The sequence below is a fragment of the Lepidothrix coronata genome, unplaced genomic scaffold (assembly GCF_001604755.1).
Source record: "Lepidothrix coronata isolate B3197 unplaced genomic scaffold, Lepidothrix_coronata-1.0 Scaffold311, whole genome shotgun sequence".
NCBI lineage: Eukaryota > Metazoa > Chordata > Aves > Passeriformes > Pipridae > Lepidothrix > Lepidothrix coronata.
Genome location: NW_016690491.1, coordinates 304,005 through 320,131, shown reverse-complemented (window position 1 = coordinate 320,131; position 16,127 = coordinate 304,005). Strand labels below are relative to the sequence as shown.

General features: G+C 34.2%; 1 protein-coding gene across 2 annotated transcripts in view; it reads left to right on the top strand.

The window, feature by feature from the left end:
- The window catches only part of LOC108508757 (monocarboxylate transporter 2-like), a 79,467-nt gene extending 70,138 nt beyond the window's left edge, over window positions 1–9,329 (top strand). The window contains exon 5 of one of the 2 annotated variants that reach the window (XM_017837825.1): window positions 1,916–9,329. In XM_017837825.1, the coding sequence (XP_017693314.1) occupies window positions 1,916–2,187 (272 nt within the window). In that variant the 3' untranslated portion in view covers window positions 2,188–9,329. The remainder of the gene's footprint in view (window positions 1–1,915) is intronic. The other variant, XM_017837826.1, reaches the window with a different exon arrangement.
- The last annotated feature ends 6,798 nt before the right edge of the window (window positions 9,330–16,127 follow it).

Sequence of the window (16,127 nt, the reverse complement as noted above, 5' to 3'; positions counted from 1 at the left end):
ATGGATAAGGCAATTTAGAATGTGAACTGACTGAAAGATGACAATGTTACCAACCTCTCTCTTTCAAGTGTAAGGGGAGCTTGAAGAGAGCCTAGGTGTACAGCTTAGACTACATTCGTAACTTCTTGGCTTCTTGCAGCAAAAATGATGAAATCTTATGTAAAATATTTTCTATTTGCTAGCTTTTTAGTCAGTATTTAGTAATGTTGCTAGTAAGCTTTATAATTTTAAGGTCTCTGATGATATAAGAAACTAAAAAATAGACGCTCAAATCTTGTTGAGAAGCATTGGTGTGTATCTTGGTGTGTGTGTGTTGCAGTGTAAACGTAACAATATGAGAATACAAAGATAGTGAGATTGCCAACTTTATGAACATATACTATACCCACATAAACACTGCCTCAGAAGTCAGCAAGATTATGTGTGCCTAAAACCATTTCTGCATATCGAAGTGTTTTAGATTACTGTCAGTATTTCTGTGAAAATAGCATTGTTGTGTGCAATTGTAAATATGCCAAAACAATTCCACTCGTTTCAGTAAAATAATATTTGTACAAGTAAATTTTTATTACTTCTCAAGGCATTCCATATTTTTATCATCATTTAGCATACAAATTCATAAAAGTTGAACAAAATACATTTTTCTCACATGGACTCTTCCTATGCCACCTAGTGGGGGGTCTGAGTCTGTGACCTCTGGAGTGCAGCCTTTTCAGTCAGGTTCTGAAATCAGTGTTAACTCTAAAGATATTAAATCTAATATTTATGGAGCAATAGCTTACACAACTATTTTTTTTCAGCATATTAGCTTTTCAGGAGTTTTGAAAAACATTTGATTGTGCTATAGTTTTATGAATAATTGATTTAACTTGTTAAATAGAGACAACAAAGGAATGAACACATGGAAAGGCTAAGTTCCAGTTTTGACTAGTTCATAGCCTTTAAAATATTATGCAGAAGTAATGCTAATTCATAATTTAATTTTTAAACATCAGTTTTATGAGACTGCTCATCAATAAAAATCAGCAAATTGCACTATTTATACTAATAAGTGAATTGTACACTTGCAGTGCTATTTTAATTTTTTCCTAATACTAGGTTTGTGGAAAAAAAAAAGTCTAGAATAATTTAATGACTTCTAAATGTGTATCTGGTGAATAGACTAGCATTATGTCTTCAACACAGTAAAAGCCTCTAAATACATACTAAATTGAAGTGTGAAGGTTATCCTGAGAATTTAAGTTATAGTGTAGCAGAGTTCAGAGCTAAATACTTGGATATGTACAAATGTTGATTTGGGAATTGTGAAAATTTTGAAGGAATGGCTGATAAATGGAAAGAACTGTTATAATTTATTTTCCTTGCCATGACCAAGTTAATCACAGAGGTGTGAACGTAATTTTTACATACAGGCCTCATAGTTTAAAACCCATCAGTTAAGCATGATGGCTGAAGGGAGAAGTCTTTCTCTTTCAGCAGTCACAGGAAAGTAAACTTGAAAAGCAGGCATTTGATGCACAGACAGCAGCCTAAGAAGGCCCATACCTCTTCATCCTATTGTGTGTATACAGCCTCAGTGAGTACCAGGCATTCCAAAACAAGAGAACAATTAGAACATGAATAAAATGAAAGACTGAAAATAAAAGAGCTAAAAAACTGTCTGTCATTATTCATTAAGCTTTGCTTACATTGTTCTTCAATATTCTATAATTGTCAGTGACTCCAATGACAGTTGCTAGCTTCACTAATACAGGTTTTGTTATAGTTCCACTATGTTAGAAAATTTTAACATGTTGAAAATACTTTTCTGCTCCTACTTCAAAACCAAGGAATATATAGATATTTCTTCAAGAGAAGGATGTGGATTGTGTTTGGCATCCTAGTCTAAATACTCTTTCTTGTCTTTGTATTTCAGGTTGGTTAGTAGATGTTACTGGTGAATATCAGTACATGTATTTTGTCTGCGGAGTGATTGTGACTGTGGCCAGTATCTGGTTGTTCATTGGCAATGCCATCAACTACAGGCTTTTGGCAAAAGAAAAGAAACTAGAAGATGAGAAGCAAAAAGCTCAGAAGAATGCTGACTCAAAGGAAGTGGAACCATTAACAAATAACGAGAATGAAGATGCTTCCAGCAGAGCCGACAAAGCTCTTGAAGATCCCTCAGAAAGAGAAACCAATATTTAATCTGCATTATAGCTCAGAAGGCAATATTTATGACTTCCATTAGGAATCAAGACACAGGCCAAGTTTTGTGGTAATAATGATCAGTCACAATATTGGATGGGAACAGATTTTTGCCCTATGGCAAAACTCTAAGTTAAATTTCTATCTACAGTTTATTTATTTCAGTGATACAAAATTAAGATTACAGAGGTAGTGATTCCATGCAAAGGAATCCATCAGACTTTGACTCTGGACAATCAAGAGTCAGGTAAACCAGACTATAAAGCCTTCCAATGACAAACATTTTGTTTCAAATATATATCTACTACAAAAGTATCTTCTACTCTTATTTGGGAAGATACTTGCATTCATCCTTAAAGTATGGTTAAAGTCAGTTGAAATAATCTGCCCAAACTCTACTTACCACTAATATTAAAGAGAATATAAGTTCAAAGATTTGTTTCAAAAGAGGCAGAGTACCTGACTGAAAGCACACAGAAACTCTTTTTGTATTTTGTATTCCCACTAGATAAAAAATACATTTCTGTATAAACAATTATAATGTGGATGTAAAAGTTAGGGGTAGAAGATGAACAACTAGTGGGCACCATCTCTAAAATACAATAAACAGCTGATTTATAATATATTCCAGAAGTAGTTTCCTCCTGTGATAGCTGACTACATTGTACTTCAACATACGCATTTGAACACAAAGTACATTCAGATCTCACTAATTCAAACTAAGCTAAAATCTGCCTGTACATAAAAGATTTAAACCCAAGATTTGCATTGCTAACAAGTGTGGCAATTAGTTTGATTATGCATTCCTATGTGGCTGAATGATGTGGATCAGACTGTGAAGCCTTTTTCCTAAAGGGACTAGATTCAGAATCTGCTGAAGTTAAAAGGATACTAACCCTTGGCTTTTGTGGCCCAAATCAGTTTTGTTGCAATGACTTCAAAGTAAATGCTTGGCTTTATTGACAAGTCACTAGTTATTTGATGGTTTCCTGAGAGGAGATTTAAGGTCTAACTTCAGGTCTTTGCAGATAGGTAACTTCATACCAGTTCTCACTTCCCTTTCGCATGAATTTAGTGAAAAGCTGCTGCTTTTTTTTATAATGCTGCTTTGAGCAAAAATGCTGCAAGGCACCTTGACAATGCCAGTCTAGAAGCTTTGTGCAGGAAGCTTTGTCTAGAAGCTTTGACGTATCAGTTTTGTGCAGAATATTTAGTCTTGTGTGTACAATTTCACGCAGACACTCATATAAATTGAAATGTACACAATTGTCCTCCTCCTTTAGACAAAAGAAAGGATAAGTCTACAGTTTTACCTTACAGAAATCATTTAACATTGCATTTGAAAGCTAAAAGTGTAAGCTTCTGAAGGTAATAAATGAAAATATTTCTGTTGTATTTCTAGGTAAGGAAAAGCGCTATTCGTTTTGGAGAGATGCATATAAATGCCTCAGAAATTGTGAAAATTAAGGATCTGATTCATAAAACATTTATGCACTGTTTATGCAGGATAAACTTACATTGAATTCCAAGAAAAGAATATCATTCCTTTTAGCCCTCTTCTAAATCTCAAAAAGTTGGAAATATAGTGCACAGCTGTGGTAAACACACTTTAAAGTGCCAATAACAAAAGAAAAAAATTATTAGTAAAATTTAGCAGAGTGCTTTTAGGAAGTTATTTCTTAATATTATTAATATTATTATGTTCAATATGATTATTTTAATTTTTCTTCTAAAAATTTTGGTTGTGCTTATTTCAGTTTTTCTGGGTTAGCCTCTCATATACTATGATGTTCCACAGTAGTGCTGAACTTTTTAATTATCTCAGCACTGTTTTGGGGGAGAAGCATCATGAATCTACTCTCAGCATGGTACGGAAGTTAATACCTACTTTTTACCTAATTATATTCAGGAAAACCAGACATCTCCAATGAGTCCTGTAGTTTTACAGAAGCAGCAGCAGCAAAATATATGCATTTCAGAATTTTGGGAGAAAATATGTTTTGGATGTTCAGATTTGAGCAGTGTTCTGTGTAAAGGAGAATGATTTAGTCCCAGTAAAATTATAGTTCTTCTCCCAGCCCCCAGCTTCAGAGAGGAAATAAATACATTGCATCTGCTAGCACCCCATGAGATGGAAGCATTGCTCTCTTTTTTGACTATACAAACATACTGTGTGCATTCCAGGACCTATGTGTGCCCATAGCCAGAGGGCGATGAGGACTCTCATAGACACTAAGCTTTCATACAGTGAGGAATATCGGTTATAAATACTGGATTGCAAAAGAAGAACAGAAATTTTAGCTAAAGCGTAGTCATCAGGAACATCAGTCTGCTCTTACAGCAACTGGTAGAAAGGCAGAGATTATTTGAAAAGAGATTAATACAGAGACTGAACAAAAATGTCTGAGGCAAAATTGTAGGTGCCTATTATCTCTTTGCAAAAAACAGCATGATTAAGAATACGGGGTAGAAGACAAGTGTCAGCTTTTGACTGAAGGCTGTTAAGTGTTGCTGTTGCTGAGTTAAAATGATGATAAAAAAAGTCTCTCAGGAAATATGCAGGGAATTTGCCTGTTCTATGCAGGATCTCAGAATACAATACAAAATGGCATAGGAAATAAGGGAAAAACAAGGTTCCTTGAGCCACAGACACACCTGACCACTAGTAACAAAAATTATGTTACTATCTCAGAGGAAATAAAAATTTCTATAAACCCTCTACGGAGATGCTGCTCTTTCATCTCTGGTAAAGTGTGGTAAAAAATAATAGGAATGAAAGAGCTACTTTACCACCACTGACCAATGTACAGTTTTTAATCCTGTAAGGCTAAATGATGCAGCAGACAACTGCATATAAAGTAGGAAGACATTTCCTTACACCTCTTTCATTACTTTTCATCTTAATACTAGCAATAGAATAAAAACCATCAGCATACTCTTGGTATTACTGAATATTAAAGAAGTTAAAATCCAGAGATTAATGGAGAAAATTGGAACCATATCTATGCAAAAACTGCCTTCAATTAAAAACCTGTGTCTTCCAAATAACATGTCCTAAGGGGGCAATTGCCTCATAGTAGAGGTAGGTGATATTTCTAAAAGTAATGATAATAATAAACTGTCTTGAATCAATGATATACTGAGCAACAAAGTAGCAAAATGAGTATAACTTGCCTTCAAACCCCTGAATATCACTCTTACTTGCACTGACCTGTAATTTGTACTGTAAATCATTTCATCATTACATTTCCGCTTTTATAATTAGACCTGAGTATATACACCATCTCTCTGAATTCCCCTGATTTCTTTTAATTACCTCACCCTCAGTCTGAACCACTGCAGGGTCAGGACTAAGAGATTCCCCTGCCCAGTGATGAAGAAATATACCACATGGATCTGTTATGCACTATAAAAATCTGTAGTCTCTGTCAATCAGTGCAAGCAAATCCTTAATTGGTCTTATTTATACTCATGTATAGCTCATTCTTTTCTCTGCCACAATATGACTAAGCCTAATTATCCTCTTGCTCTTATTTGATCAATCCAGAAAAAATAATGCCAAATTTTAAAATTAGTAGGAAAGTGGATAACATCAATAATATTTTTTTCCCATTTAACATCAAGGTCAAATTTCAAGTTGTTTTAGTGAACACATAGAGATACTTTTCTTTCTTTAGGTTTTTTGATATAGAACTCTCTACTAGCTGGAGAGTTCTCTATTGCCCTTTCCATTTCTCACTATTCATTTTCTCTACTATTTCAGGAACATATAAAAATTTCACCTCTCCCACCTTTTTGCATTGAACTGTGGTTGCAATTGTCAGTTCTGTATTTCCATTCATGAGTTCAAAAAAGCATCTTTTTGTATGAAATCCTGTGCATAAATAGTCAGATTACAATGCTTTTATTTCAGGAGTGTGATTTCTGAACTGTTTTGACAGAGCTAGGGAAAATTTACTTCACCTTAAAACAGATTTTTTAAGTGAAGCTATCCTTATGAGAGGAATTTCAGCTTTTACTGCTGAAATGAATGGTAGGAATTTCACCGATATTGTGATTCAAAATTCGTGTGAATGTTAATGGTCACTTTGTATATCAGCATCTAGTGTGCTTAAAAACATTTCTCAATATATACATGATTTTTCCTCTTCGAGAATTCTTGTTCCTCTTGAAAGTTTCCCACTTCCACTACCCCATCGCATTTTTCATTTCGATGTAACAGAGAATTTGGACCAGGAATGTAGTGACTTATCTTTAATGCTTTCTTGTAGTTGTTTTTCCTGAAATGCCACATTTGCCATGCTGCCAAATGCAATGTTTTTCACTTGCTACTTTCAGGTCAGGTTGTGGGTATTAGTGGAGAGGTATTACTGAGATACAGAATAAGCTACAGATACCACATAAAGCCAGATTTGGGGCAGCTATCAGGATTTCACTAAACAAAGCCAGTGACCACTTTTATAGATGAACATGCTGACGACACTGACAATTTTGCCTATAAAAAAACTGAATCAGGCAACTTTTGTTAGTTTCTCTATAGATGACTATTTTTCTACTCACAGAGAGGAATATAAAGGGAATTTTAAAATAATTATTTTCAGAGATGGCATATCAGTTTTAACAAGGCTGTCTGGATTTTTCTTTGGGGGGTGCACTTCTGATATTTGTGCATATGTATGCATTGAAAGTTCTTGCATGTAGTATCACCTTTTTAATCACAATTTACATAAGCATTGCTATGTGATTTCAACATAGTTTGCATGTTGTAATTTTGCAGTTCAAATTCTTCTCATCATCTACCTCTTAGTTGAAGTTTGGAGACTTGCACAATCCTGGAAGAATAGAGTTGACAAAATGCACAATGGTAAAACCTGTACAGACTATTAGAAAGTCTCACAAATATTTGAAGCTGCTTACTGTTCTATTTTTAAGGCAGTGCATATCTATGACCAAATTCTTTGAATCAATTGACACAGCTTTATTAAGCCTAAAGACTTAACCCATACTTATGAAGTTTTTGCATCACTGACCTGGTATAAAAATTCAAAGTGTGATTTAGATATCCGGAGTCTACTAACCTTTCTGTGAGTTGTTGGCCTGCCTTTCTTTTTTGTTTGTTTTCTTATAATTTCTGAGTTAGTGAAATTAGTAAAGCTAATACATCCAGTTTTTAAAAGTATTACAGAACACTGCATTTTGTATCCCTGAAAAAAATGGTTGTGGTTTTTTTTTTTTTAATTTAGAAATAATATCAAATTTTAGCTTGTTTTTCCTTTCATGGGGCAGTCGAGGGAGATGATCACAACATATTGGGTTGGGGCCACGAATAATGATTGTTCTTCATGCGCTCTTTATAAAACCAGAGATGATTGTTTCTTCAAAGATATTCTTCAAACCATTCTTGCCTTCTAGGACCTAGTACAAAGTCCACTGAAGCCGACATAAAAATACCTATCAAAGAGCTTTATCAGATGTTGGGGGTGATGTGGCTTCAGTGGAGGCTTGAGCCTTATTTTCTCCATACCAAATCTCAGGAGTATCAGCAAATGTGGAATTTGTTATAACTGGCAAATTTGCTATGCCTGCATATTCCTAACTAATCAGTCCCTAAATTAACGCACAATGTGTATTATTTTAATAGTCTGTGTATATAAATAAATTTTAAGAATCCCACCATAAACTCTGAATGTAGATTATAAAATATAGAGGACATATTTAAATAAATATCCAAATAAATATCTGTTAACCCCAAAGGAAATTATCTATTTCCTTTCGAGCCTTCTTTGAGCAGTGTATAATCATTCTTTTTCTTTCTTCTGGAGAAAATGGTTTATGTCTTTTGTGAATGTATATATAGACATATATATATAAGGGAATATATATGCAGAAGTGGTATGTGTGTATATATGTATTCCCCTATATATAAAACTCTAATTTATATATATTATATATATATAAAATATATATAATATTTTAGAGTAAGTTGCATATTGTGCCTGATAAATTCAACATATTTGTAAACAAATAAAATACTTCTACAAATGACAGAAAAATTTAAAGCTTTTCTGTAAGAGTATGTGTTATTTTTCACTTTCTGCTAGATTTATTTATAGTAGAAAATCGTTCAAAAAGCTGCAGTATTACATAACACTGATTTCCAACCATGATTCAGTTCAAAGCAGCCTAAGATCACTGAGAATTTTCATTGATGTAGGTGGTAAACCCTACATTGTTGGTGAATTTGATTGTTGGGTGTTTTTGCTATGGAAATCTTAACTAAATGATCTTTGAACAGACTGCAATAGACTGAGTTTTCATGTATTGTGGTATGTATGACCAGTTCGTACAAAGTATCAATGGACATGATATTCTTATAACAAGTATGGAAAATGAGAATACTCTTGGGCCTACAAACAAGATATTGTTAAATTATTATGGGAAACTCTCCAGAACACTAGTCACTAAAAACACTGATAATGTATCATACCTTTTAGAGGTGTTGGTGTTTTTATTTTGTCTGCAAGTGGGCAAGCCCATGAAAAGTCTACATGTGGCTCTCACTCTTTAAAAAAGTGCTACCTTAAAATTATTGATGGTTTTTTTTAAAAGTGGTACATAAATCACTTACATAAATACCCTTCCTGCAGAGTGATATAGCTGCATTTTCCATTTATGGCCTACTAGGAAAGATCACTGTATCTGCAGTTTATCAACAGACTTTGGTATTGCTATGCAATAATTAAACATGCAGTAGCCATTGTTGTTGTCTAATAAAATTGTTTCTTCCTTTTTGTATTTTGCAATACTGTATGGTTTTTACTTGAATATATTGGCTAGATTTTTTTTTTGACAATCATTTATTAGCTAGAGGTGCTATTTATGTTCCAAAGAGATCTGAGTGAATGACAGCATTCTCTTTCTAGATGCCAAATTCTTTTCTTGACCTGACAAAATTAATTGTTCATAGTGTATATTAACCCTGTAAAATGCTTATGCATTGCATTTCATTGTATTTAAACACATTTTTGCTCATTAATTTCTATTCCAGACTTGTACTACTGTGTAATATGTCGAGTTTGTCCATATATATTTATGGAAAATTACAACAAAAATTGTGTATAATAAGCAATTGGGGGGGAGGGAAGAAAAAAAATTAAAATAAAATTTCCATGTAAAGTTTCTGAAAGGAGGTAAATGCTGTTTTCTTAGACTCCTTAATAGTCTTACACCTTCAGAGTGTGCCAATATTCCTATGTTATTGATTGATTCATTATTCAAATGTAGCAAAAAATCCCTTATCCTTGCATACAGAAGCAGAACTTCAAGATTTCCTATGTAGAAAAGATACTACCAGTAGCAGAACATGCTACCAGCTACTTGCTATTCCTGATTCCACCATAACTAAGATTTAATATCATACATTACTCAAATACCACCTTTACAATAAGGATTTTTTTCCCCATTACTTGAATTGGAATGTTTTTCTATATTCCATGTACATGCAAAAATCATTCTTCAATCACCAATGCTTGTTTTGATACAGAGGAGGAATTTAACCATATGTCTTGAAACATTTTATGTAGACAACACTATTTTGTAGCAGCTTTCTAAATGTTAGAAGTTCCTATGTTTTTTCAATTGACTTAAGTCTACAATTGCTTGCCTCAGTTAAATAGGTATTTATTTACAGAAGGTGATTGGATATTTAAAATTAAGATATGAAGGAGATGTTTGAGACATTATTAGAGATACTGCCTTTGCATACTGTCTAAACACCTTTTACACAGACGCACAGTAAATTACTAGGAAACAAAGGTGTAACAGATGAGCTATTGAATAAGAAAGAAATAACTTCATCAGAGCAAATGGTTGTTATTTTCATATTTCTAGTAACTGTAAAATCTGTTTTCAAAGAATTATATCTATATCCTCTTGACATGAAAGTTTTGATTCAGCTACCAGAATATATTTAGATTTTGTTTAAATTACCCTTGTAATATATGCATATCTGTGTGTTTTAATATTCATAAAAATACATTTTCAGGCATTATCTGGGGGAAAAAGAAAAAGTTAAAAATACATAATGGTAAAATTGTCTGTTTGACACAACAAACAAGGTATGATATTGAACCCTGCTCAAAGACATTGACGATATCATGTTCATGCCTAAGAATATGTTGCCTCACAGAATCTGATCGCATGACTAAAATACGTTGTTAGGAAATAAATACTGAATTCAGAAAAATCATTCCTCTTCCTCAAGTTTTTTATTTTGATAGTGTAGTGGCAAGACAGGTGGAGACTTCAGTCTGTACTTTATCTCTAAGATCAGCTGTTACTGTTTTCCCACATAAGGTATTTTATTCTAGTAATGAGCCCTTTTAGCTCTGCAGGTTATCCCAAGTTCAGTAAATAGGTTACATTTGCCACTGCAGCTCAACATTAATAACTTCAACAGTTTTATTTCTCTGACCAGGAGTTAAAAGAATTACCATTCAATAAAGTTATTAATCCATAACATGCAGTCAACCCTTAACTTGTGTGGGATCTGCGCTCCAACTGGTTCCCTCTAAGTCTATGGGACCTGATGGGTTTAATCTGAGAATACTCAAAGAGCTGGCTGAAGTCATTGTGAAACCTCTATCAATGATTTTCGAACCGTCTTGGGAATATGAAGAGGATCCAGTTGACTTGAAGCTGGCAAACGACTGCATTTGCCATAACATATTATGCTTTTCTTCATTTTCTTATATTGAGATAAGACAGTACCCTAGAGATCAGAGATACTGAGTTTATTTTTTTAAATATAGAAGTCTGAATCATAAATCAAAGAAAATTAAATGCTATACATAGTGCATTAACAAGAGACACATAATTGGTGATTGTCATTCACTGGTCAAAAAGGTAGTTCAGTTTTCATTGGATGACTTCTAATTACCAGTGCCTGGTGACACCAAGATGTAAGTCCATCCCATAACATAACTTCTTACAGGATCCTACTGTATAATGTAGTGATGTTCTACCTCAAGACTCATATGTGAAAATATGATTCTGTTCTTTCTTTACTAGCCTGAGACCTCCATCTTGCTGTCTTTTCTGTACAAAGGAACTCTTGACCTAATCTGCAGATCCACTATTTTTTCTCACAAAATATAAAAAAAGATCATACACCTGGACAAAATACAAAACCACTGAGACAGATTGATATTTCAAGGACATTTTACCCACTTTTTGTCCTTTAGCACAGATGGATCTTAAAACATCTGGAACTGTACTGTCTTAAATTCAGTTTAAAATTTTAGAATTGCAGATTTCACATATTATTTGCAAATTACCTCAAATCAATATTTCAAATTAGTATATCAGAATGAAAAGTAATTTTTCAAAACTAATATTAATCCTAGATGATTTTCTTTTTTAGGATTTTGTCAAAATTTGGAGTAATGGGCCTGGAAGGTAATTACTTCCCCTCTTTCATATGTTCTTCTCCTCCTAACTTTTTCACTGATACTGATCATACAAAAAGTACATATCAAGTATAATAATATATTTTAGCTACTAGACATGGATCTTCTTCTAAAAAATACCCCTAAACAACAACAGAAAAGGTAAAAAAAGAATTATTTTCCAACCATTTGGAAAAACAAAACCCCTCAGACCTTAGTGATAAAAAGCATCTCTGAGAAATTTCTTGGAAATGGCAAAGTCTCCATAAAGAAAATATTAATCCAAATGCTTGCCTGGAGGAGATATTGTTCAGCATTTAAAGATATCATCCTAAAATCTTGCACATATTATTTCAATTAAAGAGAGAAATAGGTGTTAATATCTGGAAATTGTCAATTTTAATTTGAGTGCTTTTAAGCAGTAGTATCTATGCAAGGGTTTCTTTTATTTTGTAAAAAAAAAACGCCAAAAAACTATGAATTTTCTTTCTTTTGCTATGTCTCTTTTTTTTTCTGAATTTATAATATTTTTTTCTGCTGGAAATTGTGTAACTTTATTTAATCAAGCAATATATATTTTCTCTATAAAATTGTGACAGCAGAATAGTCTGGGTGCTTTCGACATCGACTATCTAGAGTCCCAAACAATTCTTATGGTTGTTCCTCTTCCTACTTCCCTTCATATCATTTTTCATAAACCAGAAATGTGTGCAATCTATTTCGACACTTTAATGTCTATGGATTTTGAATGGAAAACTTGCTAATGCCACTTTCCTTGTTTTTTAATTTAAGAAATGTAGAAGTTCATCAGAACAATCTGTTTTGGTTTTGTTGTCCTCATCAAAGCTCATGGACACCTACCAACAGTATGAGCATTTAACTAAACTTTTATATGGCATTGAATTCACGGTGCAAAAGTAATGTGAAATATTTAGTAAAAATGTGTTATTTGAACATCTTAAAACTCTCAAAAGTTTCTTTTAAAATAAATTTAAAAGTAACACTAAAAGAAAACATTTGTTTTATATGATCTCATTCAGATATCCCTAACTTGTTTGTGCTTGTAGTTTCCACAAAATAAATATTTTCAGAAATGGTCCTCTAGAACCCTAAAGCTGTATCCAGGTACCAAAAGAAATGGCAACATTTTCTGAAATATCACAGATGTATCAGTTTTCACTGACAAAGAGTTTATGTTGGAAGAGCAGTGATTCATTTTGCCAACCATCATTATATATTTTGATTAATAACTGCAATTCCAGTTTGGCCTGAATGATAAATGAGTAACAGTTAGGCACTATAATTATTCAGTTCAATCACTGAACTGAATAATTGGGGGAAAATGGTTGAGGTTGAAATGAAGGGGGGTTTTTTCCCTTCACAGAAAAAGTGCTTATTTGCTTTAATTACAAAACAAAGCTTTTCGATTTCATTTTGAACCTTCTAAATTGAAATAAAGAGAGAATTGGATATGATTTATAAAACAACAGGATTTGGCAATGATCACATGATTCATCAGACATAGAGACAGGTTCTGTTCTTTCTTCTACCTGGCATGAATGAACCCATGATTCCCTCTTCTAAAGCTGCTGGAGATTCAGGACAGAGTTGCTATCCTGCTGATGATTTTTATTGCTGCAGAGATTAGCAATCCTTTGTTCCAATTCTCATGCTGACACTCTACCACCTGGACTATATGTCTTTGAACAGCAAATACTTGATGCAAATTGAAGGAACAACAATAAAAGAAATTTCTAATATCTGCACACCAGAAAAATCCTATGGAATTGTGTTTGGGGTATATCACCACAAATGCATTGGTTTGAAAAGATACAATACTCATGGTTTTTGAAAGACTGAAAAAAAAAGTATATTAGCATTAATAATCTCCAATTTCTTTTTACTCATGTCCATTTTACTAATGTCCAGTGCAAATAAAAAGGGTTTTTTTGGGTATTAATAAAATCCATACTCAGCTGTTCTGTGTTTACATTGACACTGGACTTGTATTTGTTTGAGGTACAGTCTGAGTTGATTGAAAATTACTTCCTCATAGAACTAGATATTTTTCTTCTCATCCTCAAACCCAGAGGGGTAAAAGTTTGGTCTGGATACAAAAAGTAACTGAAAATGGGAAATAATGCCCCAAAGTAGCAATTATTTTCCAAGAGAATTAATCTTTCTGGCAATGTTATTCCCACAAGTAACAGTGTCATTAAATGATCTTAATTCTAGGTTCCACTCAAGTTTATTAAAACAAGATTTTCTCTTAAAATTAATCAAGTAAAAAGATATTAAAAACTCATTCTTAAATTCTGCATTTGCAACACCAGCAGCAACAACCTGGAGATTCAGTGCATCTGGCAAAGGGTTGCAAGTGGGCTGTTAAGTATATAGTCCCAGGTGCTCAAAAGTGTGACATACCTAATTGCCCCCCAGAATTTGACATTACCAGGAGTTTGCAGCCAGAGGACTGCTTTAAGTTCTGCACTTGGTGGAGGGCATCAACAACAAGCATGAAACACCCTGGAACCATTTACAACTCCATTTTGTGTATCAGTTAATAACTTGTTCCCACATCTCTGTCCTCAGACTCAGCAATGTGTTTTCTGTTTATTAAAGCAACAGTCATTGAGAGGCCTTCTCAATAACCTTTCTCTCACCTTCCTCCAAGTGCAGACCAAAGGGCTGACTGTAAAGCCTGGAGTTGAAATTGCTTGCTTCACACTTTTTGCACATTCTCCAGAATACAGTTAAGCATCCACAATACACAACAACTAAGCAATGCCTTGCTTCAGTGTTGCAAGGTGCTCAGGTCAGTGCCTTGTCTCACTGGGTTGCATCAAGCAGTATCTGTTCTGATGACAAAAGTTTTAGGATGAGCAGTTTGTGTGATTCTTTCTCTTCTATTTGTAAGCTTCAGTGTGCAGGAACATAATGCACGGGGAAAAGGTTTTAAATTTGTGGAATTATCTTTCTGATAGATTTTGCCAAAAACCTGAAGAAACTCACATGAATTAATCAAAAAGCTTAGTGAATAGATTTTTGCACTTCAGGGTGCCTGTCCTTAGGAGGGTTTGTCTGCCAAGAAATTTTCAGTTACTTTATGGAAAAATACATTCTTGGTCAAATTTTTTTGACCATCGTATGTGACTGTGAAAATTCTTAGAAATCACATGCTGGAAGTACCTTAAGGCGGTTTGAAGGAACACAAAAAAACCTTTAAATATAAGAAAATTCAAGAACACATATATCTCTCTATTCTACTCCTAAAAAACTTTTCTCTTTTGATACAGATTTTATAGGAAAGCTGATAATATTTAGAAAGTTGTCCCTTTAAAATAGAATCACAGTATAAACAAAAAAAAAATACAAGATAACTGGATTTTGTTTCACAACTGTAGTATGGATTATTTTAGGAAATTTCCAAGCAACTTTCTGGAACTGATTTGTCTCTGTTTTCCTACATTTTTGAGTATATGAGGACTTGTGCCTAGACACTTTTGTAAAAAAAGGTGAAACCTATGAATTCAAGGGATAATATCACTGATTACTCATATTTTTATATTCTCAGAACACATACTCTGTTTCTTGTCACTTTCAAGCACTCGAAGGACCACTTCCCCTGATACAGAATTGCAGGCAATGAGTTCTCAGCACGAGGTTGTTAGCATCCCTCAGAAAAGAGTACCAGGCCACTACTCACTTTCTAACACCTCTGGCCTAGAAAGAACTTCATAGTTCAGCCAAATTCAAAGAAACTTACAGCCATTTCTCTATTACTCTGCTTTTTTCTAAGTGAGTTTTATTACCATAGGAAAGAATAGATACAGACATTTCTAACAGTGCTAATGGAATAGATGCTAAGGAACATATTATGCTCTCTGAAGCTAAAAATATAAATCAAGCACTGGTTTCAGGAACATCATCTAATCTGTCATCTGACTCACAGTCACCATATGTCCTTTTCTACTATGAAAACAAGTACCTGTGAATCCATCTGGTTACCCCTACATTGAACCAATTGGTTAAAATTATGCAGTTTTGTGGACCTGCAGAGGGTGTGCAGGAAAAGAAAGGTCCATGCAGCCTCCTACTCCCTTGAGCATTCCTAGCTGCTGTGCTGAAACACAGACAACTGCTTTTTGTCACCAGTGGTTGAAGAGAAGGCCATATGCTGCTAAACTGCTGTTTTTTCCTTCTTTTCGTCCATTTCACAAGATAGGGCATGCTCTCTCATTGTATGTCTCCCCAGAATTTGTATCTCCCGGGCGTGTCCTGGCTTGTTCACTTCCCTGCTCCCCTGATTCTCTGCTGGTTGGCCGGAGAAGCTGCAGAGAGGAGACAGCCCCCATTCGCCCTTTCCTTCCCCGGTTCCTCCTGCGCTCCTCCCCCTTTTGCCCTTGTCCCTATCCTGGTTTGTCCCCCGCTTGTCTGTGTCATGCTCCGTCCCATGTTCTGGCCCTTTCCCCTCCTGAGCTGATAAAAAACCGT